Source organism: Pyrgilauda ruficollis, unplaced genomic scaffold (assembly GCF_017590135.1).
Source record: "Pyrgilauda ruficollis isolate IOZ18807 unplaced genomic scaffold, ASM1759013v1 scaffold14, whole genome shotgun sequence".
Taxonomy (NCBI): Eukaryota; Metazoa; Chordata; class Aves; order Passeriformes; family Passeridae; genus Pyrgilauda; species Pyrgilauda ruficollis.
Genome location: NW_024512543.1, coordinates 2,037,676 through 2,058,069, shown reverse-complemented (window position 1 = coordinate 2,058,069; position 20,394 = coordinate 2,037,676). Strand labels below are relative to the sequence as shown.

Sequence of the window (20,394 nt, the reverse complement as noted above, 5' to 3'; positions counted from 1 at the left end):
CCAGGCAGGTCATTCAAAACATACCTTGCCATATGTCCAGCCCAGTTCTATTTTATTCATTCCCCATAGTTCATGGATATTTTCAGCTAGTTTGTCCCTGATCTTTTCAAGATGAAAAGGAAGAGCAATCTAAGGAAAGAGCATAACAATTCCAGAAGTAAGAAGAGGTTTCAGTTACCGCACCTTGTATATCCAAGATCACTTAGTTTAGTTAGTACATCACAACAAGCAATTGAAGAATTGCTAAGAGGGAAGATTTAATATTGTGAATTTAAGTTTTGAATAGACATAAGTTATAGATCCCATTATTGCAAGTTTCACATACCTGACTGGTGTCTATTGGACAAGGGATAAAAGAAGCTTGTGAGAGAAATTGTGTTGTACCCAACAAATCCCTCACTCCTTCAAAATCTCTTTTATATTCTTTGACTGGTTCCAATTTCATCTTCTCTTTTGGAAGCAATGCTTCATAACAGGGAGCATAGCCAGCAGGAGGCAGAAATTTAAACTCTCCATGACGTCCACCCAACAAGAAACGAACTCTGTGCAATTTTCAATGAATCAATTAGACTCTTAAATAATCAGCATATACTGTGATTATGGATAAACAGTGTAGAAGCCTAAGCATTTGTTTTATTACCATTTACAAAAATGCATGTGTGCTTCATGTTATGGTAAATACCAAAGGGTTACCAAGCATTCATACTAGCAGATACTGTCAGTAAAACCATCATCTACCCACAATGTTTTGAAAATTTGTTTTGACCAAAGCAAAACTGATTATTTAGAGTAGTGGCATATTGAAATATTTCTCACTTAAAATCCAGTGGTTGTAAGTTGAGTTTTTTTTAAGTGGATTTAAGGGATTTGGAAACAGAAATCTAATTTAAATTGTACTGTTATTCTAAAAACACTATTGGGACTATTGATACATAACTTGAAAGTTTTAAAATTACGTCCCAGTGAACGCATGCAGACAGTTTGGCATATGAGAGAAATAATAAAGAAAACCACTAAAAACCTTAATACATTAGGAAAACAAACAATATTATACTGCGTATTACAGCTGGGAATGAGTTCCAGAAGCACTGGATTCTCTGCAAACCCCTAAAATGTTCTTTTTTTCCTCAGATATAGATTTGTCATATAAATATGACAATAATATATTTATATATATTTAAGAATATACCAGGAAAAACAACAAAGACAAAAACTATCCAGCTGCATACTTTGGTCCTCAAGTGAGCAAACTCTAGAGGTAAACAAACACAGAAATGCTGAAAAAAAAAATTAAAAAAAAAAATCGGTCGTGTTATCTCTAGGAATTAGCCCTTACATTTTTTGTGATGGAGTGACCAGAAGCCTATAGGAATATTAGAACAGATCAACATATTTTGTTGACATTTTAAAAAAGATTAAAGACTCCAGAATACCCTCCTTAACACATGAACTCAGGATTCCCCATGTAAAAGTATTTTCTCCGGTAGTAATAGACACAGATGATGACATCTGCTGTTAACATCAGCTATAATGTTACTGTAAACTACAAAGAAAAATGCTCTCACAAAATAGAAAAGCAACATCAAATAAGAATGAAAAAAAGAAAATAATTACACCAATTTTGGCAGATTTCTTACAGTAAAAGGTAATGAATGTTTTCAAAAGCTTTGTATTAAAGCAGCTACATAGTAGGGTCACTCCAGGGGAATAAATGAAATTTATTTACTAAACCTTTCCCAGCCCTTATTTATTCTGTTTGATTCTTCAGGAGATTTTCTGAATTCATTGAACATAGACAACCATATAAATTGTATACAGTAAGTTTGAATCTCAGTACTTTAGCTATAGAAGAGGTAAGAAATGGGGAATATTAGTAAAGAGATTCCAAAACTGTTTAGTAAAGAGATTCCAAAACTGTTTCTCATCAATTCTGTTTCCTACTGTGAACACAGTATCCGTTTTTATAATGATTTAGGGTTTTTTACTCCCTGCTGAGAAAGCCAGTGAGAACCTTAATTAGTGCAAAATATGGTGCTGCATTTCTAACATGCTTTTTTCACTGATAATAGGAATGAAACAAAATTAATTTCCCCTAGACCACCAAATACCCATAAAATAATGCTGTCCAGACATTGTGACTTGATCAAGTAGTTTACAGGCTCACGTGACACTTTTAAGTGAAATCATCACTGAACAAATCATTACTTCCCTGCTTTCCTTCCAGCTGCTATTTGGGCAGAACTCAAGCAGCAAAACAGAATAAATCATACTAGAATTTGGACAATATTTTGTGTGTTAAGACAGCAACGAAAACAGCTAAAATCAAGTTGTACTTACTTTACTCCTGCTGACAAGCTTACGACAGGGAAGAAAAACCCTTCTGTACTGAAGTTCTCAAACATTCCCTGTACAGGCTGTCCATTAATGCGGAATGAAATGCTGGGTACACCTAAATCCAAGCAGCAGCTAACCACATCATCAGATGCTAATAAATGCTGATTGACAGATGCTACAGCTCTGGGTACCCGACCTAGGACAAAAGTATTTAAGAATCAGAATATTTAAGCAGGTTTAATTTTTAAAAATTATTTATTCAGCCATTTCTAATGGAGTATGTTGTGGATGCTTCCTAGTCTTCTCCAAAGAAAGACAATTTCTGACACTGGATAATTGTTCAGTAGTATTGGAACAAAATATTGAATTATTTGTATCTGCACACACATATTTTATATACAAAACCTAATGCTAGAATAATGTTAATATAATTGATAAAGGAAACACTCTCAGATTATTAATTATTAGAATTAATGTCATAAACTTTACTTCAGTGTATTCATATACATTCTCATTAAAACACCTTCCATTTGCATGACCCTACTCTATTATTTTCAGAGTAATTAAAGAATACCTAGATGTATATGGCATTTAAAGGCACTGAGAAATATGGGAAAGATAAGGATTTTGTCTACATGCCTTGAAGATTGCACATTAAAGCATAAGTCACAAATTGAGCAAGCTAAAAAATAACCATCATTTACTGAGCATGCAAGAGAATTCTGGATGAAAAAATAATGTGATACTTCATAATTAAAGGCTCTACACACAAGGACTAAAATAATGAAGTTGGAAGTAGCATAGAAATTATTATTTTTTATTGACAAAACTTTTATAAAACTATTTTTCAATATTTTAATTCAATTTGATAAATAGATCTGTCAACAGGTTTAAAAATAACTGTCATTTTCCTTCAACTGTAGATTCAAATTAAAATAATAATGCAAATGTCAATTTGTATAGAATTAATTTATCTGAGACCAATACATCTGTTTATTCTGGGCAGATAGAATTAAGTCAGTATTGATCTAGATCTGGAAAATGCCATTCTGTCGTTCAAATCATGAAAACAGAGGCAATCTGCTAAAAAGCCTAATTGGTATAATTCAATATTGGCTGACATCTCAGACAAGAAGTCTGATCTGAACTTCTAAGTAATTTCTTGATAACCTGGAGTTCTGAATGTAGCTCACTATGAAATATCATGTTATATATGAAAGAAAATGGAAGGTAAAAGTAGGTAAATGTTAACTGTAAGAATAAGTGGGAGCTCACAAAGTACTTACCAGACCACAGATGAAGGCCATCAAACCCAAAAGAGTAGAGGTCGTCACCAACACCATTGCCACCCCATCCTTCTCCACCTCCAGGATAGGGAGCATAGCCTGAAGTGGAGGCCCATCCAACCCGCAAGTGGGTGGGTTCGGCCGTCAAGAATGGATCAACCTGATCAATTATTAACTCAAAGTACCACTTCTTGTATTGTGCAGAGCCCTCAGCAACACCCAAAAATATGTTTGGTCTTATGCTAAGAAAGAAAATGCAAACCAGTTAGTGTAAACATAAAGTGTGACATAGGAATTATATTGCTGCATGATTGTCAAAGTCTCTTTACAAGTAAGATATAAGTATAGGCACCCACACTTTGTTTATAATATTTTTTTAAGTGAACCATTTTGCATAAATTAATAAAGCTGCTGTGGAACCATCTTCTAAGGTAGAGGTTCCATGCTTTGGAAAACTTACAGTCAAAAGAGAAATAACAAGATCATTTATTAAAATCAAAACCTGGAGTGAGGTTGCCAGGAAATCAAGTCCCTCCTAAAACACACAAGTATTTCAGAGTTTGTTTTGATTCAGAAACACGCAACTTTCAAGCTTCCATTTTAGAGCAGCTCTGATTATGAATTAGCAATTTCTATTTGATCGCAGTTTCCATACAAATGCCATATTGTCAGTAAAAATGTGTTTTTTCAGAAGTTAGTACATTATCACCTCCTAAGGCATGTTTCTCAATATTGAAAGTTTTGGGATGTTTCTTAGGTCACAGTTTTTTATTCAATTAATTACTGAAGACATGGAAATTCAATTTTTTCTAATATAACAGCAATAACTTTTTCTAATATAGCATATCACGATACCTTGTCACATCATTAATCAAACGTGTTTGCAAAAGTAAGTCTCTTCTGGGCAGTAAGTTGTCACAGATCAAATTTTGATTGGCACGGACTGCAACTCCATTACAGACACAGAGAGAGCAAAGTACATCGAGAACCTTAAAAGAAAAATCAGAAGTAGTAAGACAAAGGCAGCTAGGAGCATACACCTTTATTCAGTTGTCAGCTTAATTTATATTCAGAATAGGCCTAAAGGAAGGGATATAATATACATTATTGCTTTCTATATACTTTTCACATATTTGGACCAAGTGTGTACTGTACTACTGATAGAGGATATCAAATATTTGTGGAATATAAAATCAGAGCACAGGGGTTGAGAATGCATCAGAAACCTTCCTTTAAGATTCCTTATTCTCATTTTGATCAGACAAAACAGTCGAAATAGCCATATGCCAATTCTTTAAGACTTTTTAATTAAATCTCAATAAAAATTTGAATATAAAATGAAATTCCTTGATAAATTTTCTGCAGCCTAAAAAAATTGCTGTGCAAAATTAGTGAATAATTCTCAATGGCAATGAGACTGACTGCTTTTGAGTCTTTTATAGAAACAATGTTTTCAATTTGAGAAATAATTCATTTATTTATAAAATGAAAGATGTTTTAAAAGCTCAATATAAAGCAAAACAGAATTTCAGAAAGATGTTTTACAATTTCAGATTTCTTTTTTTTTTTTCTTGAGTCTGAAAATTGAAAGAGATTGATATCATTCTTACAGAGTACTGGAGCAGGTGGTTTTGGAAGAGAAAACACAGTAACATAATGTTGCTTAATGCTGAGAAATACAGCTGCACACTTTCAGAAACAAACAGAGAAGTTTCAATGTGTGCTTGACCTCTGACAAACAATTTTTGAGCAATGAGCCCAAGTGGTCTAGATTGCTACACGCCACCTCCAGGACAAAGGACGCATCTTCACACCGTTGACTGTGTTATTACTATTGTACAACTCCACAAAGGATATGAAACTCATCTTAGCTACTCCTAAATGTTGTCTGACTGTTGTCTGACTAGTGAATTGAACACAAACCCACCATTAACAGCTTACACTGCTTAAGCTAATATATTTGCTTAAACTCTTTTCTATATGCCAGCATTTTCCTTTCTATCACCTCTGCAATTGGTCAGAAACCATCTAGCAGAAGGATAGAGGTAATAATTTAAAGAACCACATAAGCTGAGCAGTACTCAGGTGTAAAGCATCTTAGTAACATTAATTATTGCCAGCGACTCAGACTTTACATATAAAATGTTTAAATAACTGCTGTGATTTTGCTGAATCTATTTCTGACAGAAGGCTTTTAATTTAAATAGGCCTTCAAACTCAATAATTTCCAGGACTATTTTGCTTATTATTTTCCTAAATCCCTACAGAATCTCTAATCTAGCAGGAGAACAAGATATACCATTTGTGGAATAAGAGATGAATTTTTTTTTTTCCCCACCCACTCTTCAGTACTTGCTGAGGTATAACCAAAGACACTACAAATGGAAATTAACAAATCCATTACCCAGTATAATTCTTCTCCTGTGTACATTTTCTGTTTCTGCTCTAAGTTCTCACTATAAGATCTACATTGAGATGTTTCAGACAAAAACTTCTTTCTAGGTGACTGGTATAACACAGTAATCTTGTTAAGAGATAAAACTAGTAAGCTAAACTTCCTGCTGTAATTTCAGCTTTTTTTCTTATGCCTACTTATATCAGTTCATACTTCCTAACCCTGTTTAAAAATTCTTTTTTCCTTTCCTGTATCTGTAGCTGGTTAGGTTCTCTGTATTAGTGATTTGCAAGAGAAGGTAATTTCAGCTCACAAAAACTTCCTCTGTTCTTCCTCGAGCTTATCAGTATTTCAAATAAAATTTTAATTGAGGAAGGAAACTCACATCAGAAAATCACACAAAAACCTATATCTTCGTCTGTGTTGTGATGTCATCCTGGTTGCAGCCAGAAACTCTGTTCACCTTCTTCTATCATAATAAATTGCATATTGGTGTCTAAATTAATTTCATCCAGTATATCTTCTGGAAACTCAGGGGTTTTTCTTTCTTCAGAACACCTGTGTTTTCAGATATTTGGATTATTTTTCTGATTTCCCAATTTATTTTTTTTCTTTTCTGCTTCTATTATTATTACTCAAATTAGGAATGACTTTGCAGGATATAGTTCTCTATATCTGTGGATGCAATGGTAGTCCACTACTTCTCCAGAGCCCTGAATCACAAAGCAAGCTACTCTGCCCACTTTCTTGCAACTACCAGAATACTTCATTTTCTCATCAAATCCAATGTTCTGACTGGTTACCAATATTTCTTAACTGCTTCCTTGTCATACAAATTTTTAGTATTTGAAAATTGCTGAAAAGCATTTCTATATTAAACATTCTTTTAATCTCAACAAAAAAAAAATTGCTAGTGTACTTTAAGGTTATTTTATTCCTTCAAAGGTATTAGAATCAAATATTTCCATGTAGACATTTCTCATCTTTTTTCCCCCACAAATTATTGTAAGATTAACATTAGTTAATCCTTAGTTTTTCCAAACATACCTTGTAATTGCGCCCATGTTTATCCAACAGTGAAATAATGGATTTTATGTGTTCTTCGGATATTAGGTTTAAAGCTTCTGGGCTTTCAATCAAGATGCAGTGCAACACTTCCAAAATACCTATATGAAGGCCACAGAAACAATGCTGTCATTAAACCACCTGCACCACTGAAAACAACCTAAAAGCTCAGTAAAGGAGAATCTTACAAGATGGTATGGTTTCTCTGGCCTAAAAAGAGAACGAAACAATTTCTAAGGAGTAATGACATGAACATGGTATATTAGGAACAAATGCATAATAAAAATGTTAATTTCTCTTTTCTTTTGACTCTAGCCACAACTTTAAAACCACTTTTTGAGAAATTTGCAAGTTTAGCTCCTTCTTTTCAATGGAAGAGGTAAAAGGAACACTGTATATTATATTAATATTTTGTTGAATACTCCACTGTAAAAAAAACAACTATAAGCTACATCTATATGGGGTTTATATGCATGCCACAAATGCATGTAATTTCATGGTACATCACTCTTGATATTGTTTGACCCAATCCCTCAATTCATCAGGGTCACATTCAATATTGACTGGGTGTAGTATTGCACATAACAAATGTATTGAAGCAAAACAATTCCATATGAGTGTCTCTTAAAATATATTACTTTAGACAATTAAAAAACCCAAACAAACAAAAACCAAAACAACCAACAAAAAACCCCACCCCAAAAATAAGAAAAAAAATAAAACAAAAAATCTCACAAAAACGCCCCAAACAAACAAACAAACCAACCCCAAGAGTGTATTTGTTTTCTAATATGTGTTGGCTTCAAGGAAAACTGCTATGTAAATAATGTAAAACAGGTATTGAGTGATAGTTAATTTACATTGTAAAAGTGAGTCTCACCTGAGGAAGATTCTAATCTGTCCAATTTACTGATTAGCCAATCAAGGTTACAGGAAAATTGAGCACAGTTGTTTCTGTTGCCACGAATGAGAGCAGCTGGAAAAAAATGCAAGGTATCATTTTAAAGCAGGAGATTTGCATTTTAAATCAATAAAGATTATTATATGTATTTTAACACAATTTTTAGAGCAGCTCAATAAAACAATGAACAGACAAGTCCATGTATATTACCATAATAAAGAATTGGAATTTCCACCACTTTGAAAAACAGCAACTGACATAATTTCTAAGGAGCACATAGTTTTTGAAATTGAAGGGGGTCTCCTGAATAAACAAGAATCTCAGTAAAAAAAATGCTTTGTTTATATTTTATTTTTTTGCTAAATATAAATAGAAGTTAGCCAGCACCCTTGCTTGATGGCAAGCACGGTCATGATCATGGGGCTGAAACATTTTCTTTTTCTCCCTAGCAAGTGTGGGAAGATCATATGCAGGAGTCTGAGGTCAAGAGCAGATTAGGCATATTGGTGTTTAGTTCTCCTTTCTGATTACAATGTTGTAGAATGCACAGCTTTTTAGTCTTTCAGTAGTGCAGACTGCACTTTGAAAGTTCATCAACATTCAAGTCTTTCAAGAAATACTGTTCATTTTGTTCCTTCTAGAAGTCATAGGGGAAAAAAAGAGTAACAAAAATACATCTTTTGTATTCAATTGTCAATGATTTTCATTATGAAGTTTCCTTCTAGAAGTCAGAGATCATAGGGGGAAAAAAAGAGTAACAAAAAATACATCTTTTGTATTCAATTGTCAATGATTTTCATTATGAAGCACAAAAAATATTACATCACAACCACTGTCTTCAAAATGTACTGGCAGATGAAAATCAAGATAAAATCTAAAAAAAGTCCACATAGTACTAGAGAGAGTTTCTTTTCATCTAACTTTTCTTTAAACTCGTAAGACTGTAGTAAATGCAGCCAGTGGTAACATTTTTGTTTCTAAGCAATGAGATGTCATCAGAAGCATCTGCATGTCTGTTCTATGTGAATAACCTCATGCTTCAAAACACTTCTCCTGGTTTCTTTTATTCTTGCCCTGACTCTCAACTTCCTTGTTTCACTATGGATCAGGACTACCCTCCTTTGTGATAAAAATAGAATGTATTTAATCGGCATCAGAAGACAAAATTCTCCTAAATGAGGAGTAACAAACTAGGTATCAAATAAGAAATTTAAATACACATATAAATACTTATTCTGCTCTGTAATTTTGGTCATTCTACAGCTCAGAAGCAGTTTGCTCTTGAACAGCAGTGCTCTAGAAAATCTGGCATGGATATTGAAAAAACTGTTTTCCCTTTTTTTTATTTTTAAAAATTATAATTCACATCTGTTTGCATATCACAGGTACATTTAAATTTAAAAAAAAATATTTCGACATGCTTCACAGGGCTTTTTCCTGGTTGAGATCTAATTTTCTGATGCATCATTGCTCAAGAAACTCTATTTAGCAGTAACTATATGTAAGAAATTCTGTAATGTACAGAATAAAGTGAATAATACTCAAAGCATTCTTTGGTGCTGAGGCAGCAACTAGGATTCCATGCTTCTGGGGCATTCTGGGGTTTTCTTTACTTTAGAAGGTTTTTGAAGAACTTACCTAACAATTTGTAAAGGAGATTCAAAATTTCTTTCCATGATGTACCACCATGTTCTTCTCTTGCAATTCCTGCAAAATGAGCTGCGCTGTTGTAGTCGTTTAAGCGATCAATGCAATTTAGAACGAGTGCCAGCATTCCCTAAACACATGTGACAGAGGGGAAAGTGAACTGCACATGAAAAAGCATTGGTCATTGTTTCTTTAAAGATGTTTTCCTGTATAAATTGGAAGGTTGCATTACCTTAAATCAAGAAAATCCCAAGCAACAAACCAATTGTGCTTAAATGATTTGAATATGTATTTTTCTGTATAAAAAGAATTAATTTTGGGGAATGATTCCATACGGTTCCTTATACAACTATGTATTATGAAAAATAAGGAATAAAAATATGAAAATAAAGGCTTTTTCACTTTTTAAGCACATTCTTTTTTATGTAAAATCCTCCTTGCATAAGGAAAAAAATGCTTTAAATTTAGATAAAAAGGAATTTTCATTGATTAAAAAAGGTGGAAATTTTGCTATCCCATAAAATATCTGTAAACCAAAGACTTTTAAATACTACAAGAGATTTGTAATTTCACTTTGATTGCATACTCAAATAGTATTGAAAACCTGGAAGCAATTCAAATGTGTCTAAACACATCATAAAATACCTTTAGTAATTCTACAAAAATGCAGTTATTCCATTTCCAGAGATGAAAAATTCTACATAACTTTCTCTAAAACTGACATTCTTAGAGTTTCTAGAGATAAAAAAGTGACAGATACACAGGACAGAAAAGACATCAGAAATAACATCCATTATTGACCCAGGTTTTATCATTCATTTGGAGTATCCAGGTTGTACAAGTTCACACAGAGAAAAAGAAATTTTTGTAAAATGAGATCCTTTTAAAGATGTTTGGAAGTATGAAGACCAAATTTTATGAGAGAGTGTGTGGCTTGTGACAAGTTTAATATACTTACATATATATATATTTCGGCTAGGAACATTACGTTATAGATCATATCTAGATGAAAATATGCATACATCTAAATTTCTCTCAAAATTTGTGAGGCAATACTTAAATAATGCAAAAAAATACTTAAAATAATGCAAAAATCCCTTTCTCTGTACCTCTTCTTTGAATAGATTTTGTCTGTTTTTGAGTGAGCGAAGTTTGTTTTGCTTGTCTTCGTGTTGCAGGTCTTCTTCGGGAAGCTGGAAGTAAGTGATCAGGTCTTGCAGAGTCTGAGCCATCTCCTCAACAGGCAGGGCGCTGGGTGACAGTGCTCTGTTGTTCCCACTATGGAAAACAACAAGACTGGCAGCATTAATCATTTTCCCACTGTAATTTACAGTATTATGTGGCAGCCTATTCTCTTTTTGGTTCCTAAATCAAGCGCTGTTACATGTATAACGTGAATATAAGCAACAGATAATCAGCACTGAACATCATTCAAACATCTGTTATCTGGGTGTCGAGCACTCAGAGCTTCCAGAAGTGGAATCATATTTCCCTTTCTGTGCTGATATAAACAGAGAGAATAGTTTTCTTAAAAAAGGAAAAAAAAAGTATAAGAAGAAGCAATGTAATTCAGCATAAAAAAGAGATTAAAGTTATTTTATTACAGTAATTGATTTTGTTTAGATACTTTAAATCCCATTAAAGTTATAGGTGTGATGTGCAATAACAGAGCAGTTACTGAAGTTATATACCCACGGCCTTCTGGAAAAAGACCACAAAAGTAGCAGGTAATCCTAACTGTGAATTAGATCTTCTGCACTTATTCCATATAGTAAATAAAGAAGGGTGGGATTTAAAAATATAAATAATTTCAAGGAATCTCTATTGTCAGTAAAATACTGTCTTTTTCTGTTCAAGTATTTTCTCAACCTTGTGTGACAATCCAGTTTTTCATAGCCTGACTACTATACATAGCATCATCTAGCAGGCACTGACTGCTGGCAAAGGTGGCTCTGTTTTATATCCTCAGCTCAAGAAATACCAAGGAGTGGTGCAGGTTCTTCAGATACTGAAGTAATAATATTTTAAAAACAGGCTCATATGGTGGGCAAATAATTAAAAACTTTTTCTTTATTTTTTCATAAAATATTGCAGCAAGTATTACAAGAGTGAACACTTCATCATCATAATTACAAGTTTTACAAGCATTACAAAAAAGTTTCTTCAGTACAAAATACATTCTTATAGATTTAATTACACAAAGGTCTAGGTATCATTGAATACTCACTAACAGAGTTAGACTGACATCAGTTAGCATGTTTTCTTCAACTGAATTATGAGGCAGCTTGCTTCTGGCTTCAAGGTATTGGATTTCATGTAAGTAATTTCACATAACTGTTCTATCTACTTAATGGCACTATTAATCAAAATTTCAAATTTAAGTCAGTAAAAATATATTTCTAATAGCTTCTAAATTCAAACACTTGAAAGCAGAACACTAGGATTCTTTTAGAAAAATTCTTATCATTTCAGGATACTTTGAAAACAGGGTGACAACTACCTTATGAAGTGGCTGAATAAGCTGGTAGTATTGCGAATGATTCGAGCAGCCTGGGATTCCTCACGCTGGCATCTTTGTAATGTAAGACCATCATCCATATGACCTTCTTGGTGTAATATGACCTATTGGGACCCAGTAATTATTACAAGAATTACTTAAAAACACTTTTTGCTTTTAATTTTTTAATTTATTTCAATACTGCACTGAAAAAAGTGATTTGTATATATACAGATTTGTTAATCACTTTATCTAGACACCCATTAAATAACTACAAGGTTTTCAGTCTCACAAAAGTTATTCAGAGCAGACAATGTGATGTATTTTTATTCTTCCACAATTTATTTAAAAAGATACTCTTAAAAACATTTTCAAGTTGTAACAAAAAATGTCATTTTTTCTATATTCTAGCTCTCAGGGAAAGAGGAACTTCACTTTCTTAAACATCATATATTAAAGGTTTTATGATTTAAGACTATTGACAAGAAAAATCTAGCTGGAGTGACAAACAAATATTACAATGCTGCTAAAGGAGCAATAGTGTTTATGAGAAACTTCTGATTCATTTAACTATTTCTACACAATATGTTGTATTCTTATCTGAACCAGATATGACCGTCATATGAACTTCAAGCAATAACAGAGATCCTTTTATGGGATTTTAATCTTTCAATCTTTCACTTTGAAAAAGCACACAAAGTCACAGAAAGCTAGCATCACTTTTAGGTGTCACAAAAACAAGTCTTGATCATTTTGAGTCATTAAAATCTTACATCAATTTCAGTTGAAGTAAATGTGAGTTATCCTGCTTCTTTGTTCAAGAGGCAATCTACTGAATTCTCCATCAAAAAACTGTATCTTTTTAGCTTTGAGTTAATAAAAATTTGCAACCCACCTTCCCAGTTAGCAGAGTAATTCTGAGGGCATGAATAGTTAACAAAGACACAAGTAGTGTTATACAGGTGGTTGCTGCCACAAATGGGAAAGTTATTTATCAACAGCTTCTGTACATACTAGCATATAGGTGTGACAAAGCACTGGAAAGTGATATTCTTCTATGCTTGGCAGAATCTACACTACACTTGTTCTCTGTTCCTTCAAACATGCTGAGTTTATCTAGACAGCAGAATCCATTGAAATATGGATGGAGAAGACTGGGAAGATATTTTTGAATCATTACATTAATAATGTTTTCTTAAAGGAAACTAGTTTAAAATGTGGCCATCTTTCCTCTTTTTTCAGATACTTCTTTATATAGAATCACCCTGTGGGTGACTTTGCTAGCTTAAATATCACTGTTTCCATGGAGAAGGTCCCGAGGTCTCAAAACTGGAAAGTGAAATTCTACTCTTTCCATCACAAAACTAGTAAGAAAAACATTTGACAATTAAAGAATGTGTCCTCAGGCCATTGTATGTAACTCCAGATTTTGGAGCTACAGGAATGAAAACATTCGAGAGATAGGGCATTAAAGCTGTCATGCCTCGCAAAATAATTGCATCTTTATTATTGTAGAGCAGATATGCACTCTTCTCCCTAAGCATGCACTGTGGATGAGGGAAAAGTCTTTTGGAAGGACCTAATCTTTCCTATTTCTCTGATCAAAAACCAACCAACCAAAACAAAACAAAAAAAACCCCACCAAAACCAACCAGAAAACCAACAACCCAAACCTCAACTAAATCGTCCAGAAACATGACAGTGACAGGAAAGTGCTATATAGGATTCCCCTAAGTACATCACAGGCAGACGCATCCAGCATCTACATCAATTCCTCAGATAAACACTTGTCTGCTTATAGAAAGGGGTGATTGGCATTGCCTTGCTTGTTGAAGTACAGCGAGGCACTGACCAACACTGTGAGCAATGGGCTCCAGATCATGGATCCAAATCACGTAGCATGTGTTTTTCTGTTCCCTGAGCTGTAGCATTTTGGAGCTCTGCAGGAGTTCATTGCTTTCACAAAAGCAAAATGAAAAGAGACATCCATCACTCACTGGATGGTGGAGGGATGTTGACTACAATACTGATGTAATCACAATTATCTGGCAAAATCTTGAATCCTTGTTTACCACAATCTCAGAGAGACGGACAAAAATTAAAAATTCTGGGAGAAATCATGCAAAAAAAGCCTCACAAATTATGCCAGAATTTCTTACATATTTTTTAGTATAATAATTAGATACATGAAGCTACACCAAAGCCAAACAACAGGAATTTTTAGTATTTTATACTAAATCTCATAGTTATTTTCTCTTCTCTATGGCTTTACAGAAGCTGATGGTGGTAATAGCTAGGTTATGTCAGAAAAGCATCCCTTGCATCTTGCAAAAGCAGGGTACCTCTCAATCTTCCTAAGGCTAATGAGTCATGCTATAAAACATGCAGGCCAGCTTCAGAAGGAATACAGTGAGTGAAAGTGAAAATTGCCTGACACGATGGCAGAGGATGAATACCAAGCAATGGTTTCGGTTCTGATGTAGAAAAACTAATTTTATATGAAATTGAAAGTGATGTATATCTCAAGTTGCTTACAAGATGATAGCCTAGTATCATATATTGCAGGGTATGAAAAACTCTTTCTTGCCTCCACAGGAATATTAACTGCATGAAGCTAGAAGGTTTGGATTTTCTTCTGTTTGAAGGCACTTAACAAGACAGAATTCTCCAGGTGAGAGGGCAACAAAGATTTTAAGTCTTTGAACATGAAGGAAACAGTTTCAAAGGAAAACATAAGTGACAGGCAATTATGGAGATTCTTTTAGTCCCTTGCTGCTGAGCAGAAAACTGGAGAAACAAAATACTGAATATGCCGCAGGAAGCTATTGCAAAATTCTTCATTGAATACAGAGGAAGAATCCACACGTTGCCTTTTCAAGAAGTAAAATTGGACCCTCTGAGGAAACTGAATGACACAGCCCACTGTGGCATGGGAAAGAAGAGGCCATCATTGTGTGGTTTAATTTTTTATCAAGAAAATACTGAATGACTGGCATTTAAAGAATTTCTCTGATCAGCCAGATTGCTGGGAAGTGAAGGGGTTAGGCAGTCACTGCCCACTGATGATGACCATGTGTGCTGCCTATGAATAAATGTGATTGTGCCTGGAGAGTGTGAGCAGCACCTCACGGTTCTGTATGGCAGTGCTTGTGTATGGGTACTCTCTTATGAAAGTACATGTGTGCAAGTAACTAAAGAAGAATTCCAGCTTCTTTTCAGTAGTGTACTTTTTAATTTTTTTCTTTTTCATGTTCTAATGCTGGGTTCAAGTGGTAAAAATCTACAAACTGAGAATAAAGGAATCCTTTGGTAATTATGAAGTTATGTGAAACTAGTACTAAACTCCATAACACTGGATGAAATATGAACATAAAATTTGAAGATATAAGAGGTCATATGCCACTAATTAAGAATATAATTGTACCCTAAAATCAAAAGACTGAGAGAAAGACCCTCTTGATGTCACATCACAATTACATCTAACATTTTGGGAGGAAATTATTCTCTAAGATCCCTTAAGAAACTTGATTATTTTCTAAGGCCATTTCTTAAATGAAAAAATTAATTGCCATTTCACATAATACACCTAATTAAAAAAACCTGAAACACCAGTGAATGTTAGATGACTTATTAGTTTACACCAGTTGCAACAGTTAAATTTATATTTTAAATAATTATCCAAACCATGAATTTTTGTCTTTTTTGGGTGTAAAAAATAAAAATTGAGTACAAACTAATAATTTTTTTCTGAGAAAAGAAGTAGTTAAATACATTTCTTAATGATGAAGTTTTTCTTCAATTACATGGTTACATTAATATGCAGCACTGTTTTCACTTTCAGAGTGAAATATTCACATTTTCAATATAAAGATTAAACCCACAAATTGGTTTCACAAGTAATTTAAAAAACCCCAAACGTTACCTTTCTTTTCAAGGGACCTAAACGTGCTGATTTAGCATCCTGTGCTTTGTAAGTCAACCATAAGGCCGTGGCCACATGTTGGACAAAGCAGATTGAATCTCCGTACTTTATTTCTGGGACTCCCATTCCATCAATGTCACGTTTGAGACTAGATTCCTGCTTTTCTTTCAGCTCCTAAGGAGATAAAATAAAGTTGGTATTTAATCTCTGTATTGGAATAGGATAAAGCATTGAATTCTACACTGATATGTATTACAATACTGAACACTATTTATAGTACTTATGCTTTTAAGATGCAGCTAAATTTCAATTCACATAACTTCAGCTTCTATCCAATTAATCTTTCAGACTGTGATTAAAAATAATTTCAATCTGAAGCATCATTTTCACTGAAGCAAGAAAAATCAAGTCAAGGTCGATTACAGTGGATTAATGCCAACAAAATCTTTAAATTATTATCTTAACCTATTCAATAATGGATGTAAATAAAGTTTCAGTTTAACAGTCTGAACAATCTATAGTACTCTATATAGCCAAAATTGTTTAATATTAGCTTAGACATAAAAAAATAAACCTGTTTTAGCAATGTAGCTAAAATATTTTTATGCTGAATTTTTTTTGTTTATAATTTGTATATAAAGGTACACACTATGCTTAGAATAATGCCTCTGTATTGAAAAACCATCAAAAAGGAAAATATTCATTATTTTAAAAGGACAATATAGCTTTTAGATTTACTTTATTTTTGCATTTCTCATTTTTTTTACATTTATTTATATAAATAAATAAATAAATAAATAATGTTTTTATTTATCAACTTTGTGAGAAGATTTGGATTCTTTCAAACCTCTTTTACTCAATGCTTGGCTGGAACACCCATTTCTTAAGCCAAATTTATTTCTTAATCCCATTATTCTTCATTTACAGTTGGGGGATTTTAACACTTCAGCGCTTTAAAATAAAGCAGCTGTCCTTTAAAAGATGAATTCAGGAATAAGAACAGAATTATGCTGCAAACTTCGTAATAGCAAGTTATGGATACATGTGATTGTGCTGGTTTTATATGTGTGACAAGGTTTTTTATTTCATTTCAATTTATATAATGTTCATCCTCTGGGGAGTAAACAGGAGTTGTATTATATCTATGCTAATCTGCTTTCATTTATATGTAATTTAACTGTCACATTTCAACAATAATTTCACTGGAAACAGGTAACATTATAATGGCAAGATGAAGGTGAATGAAATTACAAGACATTCCTTGGGGCTACCATTTCAATGTCAAGACCATGGGGAAAACATGTCACATCATATTTGTGTGGACTGCACTGCCATTACCAAAAAAAATGAACTATTTCAATGCACATTTGCAATGAGGACATTAAGTGAAAAATACAATAAAATAGAACAAGTTCAGTCAGCAATTTATTGTTTGTCTTTACATCATAACCTGAAGATTAAAACTTTTTTCTTCACATATTGTGTCTGCATCAACAATCAAGCATCAATGAACATTTCAGATAACAAAATCATAGTGTGGTAATAAGCAATCCTAATTAAGTTACTTTGAAAAAAAAGAGAGATACTGATCCCTTTTGACAATACTAAATATAGTGAAAAAAAAATCCAATTTTTTTTCATTTCAGAAATAAATTTTTAGAGTTATTTCAGGGCCCTGAAGGCTGTTTTCACTTTGAAAAATACAGCACAAATTCCTCTTCATCATGTTTTGCTCTTTGCACTCTGTCCAGCTTCTCTAGGATTTCAGCCAAGTAATTTGATCGTAATGTGCAAAGACATGGTGTATTTTACAACAGCTGAAAAGTCTAGTCAGGTAAAGATTACTGGGGTAGAAGGGGAAAAAAACCTTCTCTTATCTTGATATTTGTACATATCTTAACAGTAAAATACCCAAACACTTTGGCTTTTAAATACCTCTCTTCACAGCTTAGTCTCAGTTTAACTCCCTCAGGCCATGAATCAAAGAAAAAAAAAATCACACCATGGGCCTGGAAATTCATGAGGAAAAGCAATGCCAACAATAACAACTGCAAAAAAAAAAAAATACCCCAAACCAAACCAAACAAACAAAAAAAGATTGAATAAACAAAAGAATTTGAGGGCAAAGCTGTCAAAGATATTTTCAAATGATGTTTAATATACTAGAGGAAGGGCAAGAATTAGAAAGTGAGAAAGAATCATAGATTTCTACATGATAAAAGGAATATGAGGAATGGCAATGTGAACAGAACAAATTAACTCAACTTTCTTTACAAGGATTTCACAATAATAAAAACACAGTAGGGGAAATGCTTTTGCCAGCTTAAAGGGTTGTTTAGACAGTCCTAAGAATGGCAAAACAACCTACCTGCTGAACTCTTATTAAATCTAATTTTCATGAGTGAATTAAAATTTTATCTTTTGATATTGCACACTGTTATTGCATTAAAAGTACTGCCAGAGATACTCCAATTCAACAAAAGAAAAAGATAAAAGGTCTACAGATATAAGAGGTTGCTACTGGCATTAATGTACTCTGTATACTTTGCTTTATATGTTTGCACATTCCAGTAGACAAGAAAAAAAAAAAGTTACTTTCATTTCACCTGGTTTTTTTTCCCATAAAAAATAAGTAGAAAACAGGGTTTAATACTGCATTTGAAATGCAGTGCTTACTGGGAAAATATAATTATGAAATATCAACTTAAATATAAGTATTTGAACTTTTAGAGACAAATGTAGATAAAGGCCTTTGCAATACCTATGATTACAAAACCAAATTAAACTTTATGATTACTACCATACTATTACGACATCCTAATGCCATGTTGAGTCCCTAAGACAGCTACATGTTGGCAGTAATATTAAAATGTTATCAAATCCTTCTGCATGAGTCATCTGTGACTTTTTAATGTGTCAGAATGTTACTTACCAAGACTATACCAATAACTTCTTCATTGTCAATTGTACATACTGCCACAAAAATAAAATATGAAATCTCAAATATAAATGCTGGGCTACACAAATTAAAATAAACAATTATTTTTAAATATGTTCTTGTTTCCACTGTGTTTAGTCTCAAGGAAATTTGTTAGCAGACCCAAGATTCTCCTCAGCAGTGTATACTGAGCCAAGTACTGTGCTGGAATGAGAACATCCCATTTCAAAACAGGATTCCATCTGGTGTAGAGAAACTGCTGTCTCTGCTGTCACAAGGCATTACAGATCTGCTGCCTTAAAATATAAAGGTTGACATTTTCAAACTTGGTCAAAAGTAAGCTCTATATTAAAAACAATAAATATAATTTATTAAAATAAATAAACAAATATTATATTATAAATATAATAAATATCATTTATTAAAATAAATAAATATAATTTGGAGGCAGAGGTCGTCCATCAATTTCTGATGCTTGTAAGATAAGTTTGCAGCAATTAGGAAGCAAAACAGGCATGTATTACATATGTTATTTTCATTGAAATTAGCACCATAATGTTCTTTAGCATATACCTTAACTTTTTTAAAACTTTCCTTCTGTTCTTATTTAGTAAAAACATGTTAAAGAAAACTCTAATTCGAATTTTATCATTTAAAATTAGTGTTTCAATTTGCAGTGTTATCCATCAAAATGAAAAAAAACACTGTGAAAGAAAATACACTATGAATGCAGTCACAGGTTTTGACAAGCAAGGAACACACAAGATTGCTGAAGTGGAATATAACAGTATTGAGGAAGAAGGTGCTTTTTCAACAAGAGGGTCTCTATAACAACTGCTGGAAAATAAGACTTTATTTAAGTCATGTGTTACAGGCTCCTGGGTAGCCTTGAGGATTTGTATATCCACATAGCTCTGCTTTCTGGCAAAGATTATATATATTTTTTTTTTATAAAACCCTTTTGCTGGCTTCCAAACTGGAAAGAATACCGCAATGAAGATATGTCTCATTTCCCTTTGGATACTCAGCAGCAGTGCTTATTGTAAGCAACCTGGTCTGAACTGGTGTTGACCCTACCTGGACCAAAAGGTGGGACTAGATGGCTGCCCAGGGTCCTTCTCAATCAGAATAGTTCTATTAATCTAAGGGATAGAGTGCTGTAAACAGACAGGTATCCAGCACCCTATTTTTAAGAATCTGTACACAGCTGGAATGAAGACATTAGACAGACATCTTGAAATTTCCCTGAATTCATGCCATGTTAAGATACATGCAAATGAAAAGGTTTCTTCATTGAGAAAACAACCCAATAAAATGTTTACAAGTACATATATGCAGAAATTAAGATAAAAACACCTGCATATATATATATATATATATGTGTAGTCTATCTATTACATGTATGGTCC

At 33.1% G+C, this 20,394-nt stretch overlaps 1 protein-coding gene across 5 annotated transcripts in view; it reads right to left on the bottom strand.

Annotated features, from left to right (window-relative positions):
- RYR3 (ryanodine receptor 3) overlaps positions 1-20,394 on the bottom strand; it is a 195,150-nt gene that overhangs the window by 111,633 nt on the left and 63,123 nt on the right. For all 5 annotated transcript variants that reach the window (XM_041459923.1, XM_041459925.1, XM_041459924.1 and 2 more), the window contains exons 11-21: positions 16,048-16,221; positions 12,129-12,250; positions 10,738-10,906; positions 9,620-9,758; positions 7,961-8,056; positions 7,063-7,181; positions 4,476-4,609; positions 3,621-3,862; positions 2,338-2,530; positions 326-542; positions 25-129 (exon numbers count right to left, since the gene is read on the bottom strand). In XM_041459923.1, the coding sequence (XP_041315857.1) occupies positions 25-129; positions 326-542; positions 2,338-2,530; positions 3,621-3,862; positions 4,476-4,609; positions 7,063-7,181; positions 7,961-8,056; positions 9,620-9,758; positions 10,738-10,906; positions 12,129-12,250; positions 16,048-16,221 (1,710 nt within the window). The remainder of the gene's footprint in view (positions 1-24; positions 130-325; positions 543-2,337; positions 2,531-3,620; positions 3,863-4,475; positions 4,610-7,062; positions 7,182-7,960; positions 8,057-9,619; positions 9,759-10,737; positions 10,907-12,128; positions 12,251-16,047; positions 16,222-20,394) is intronic.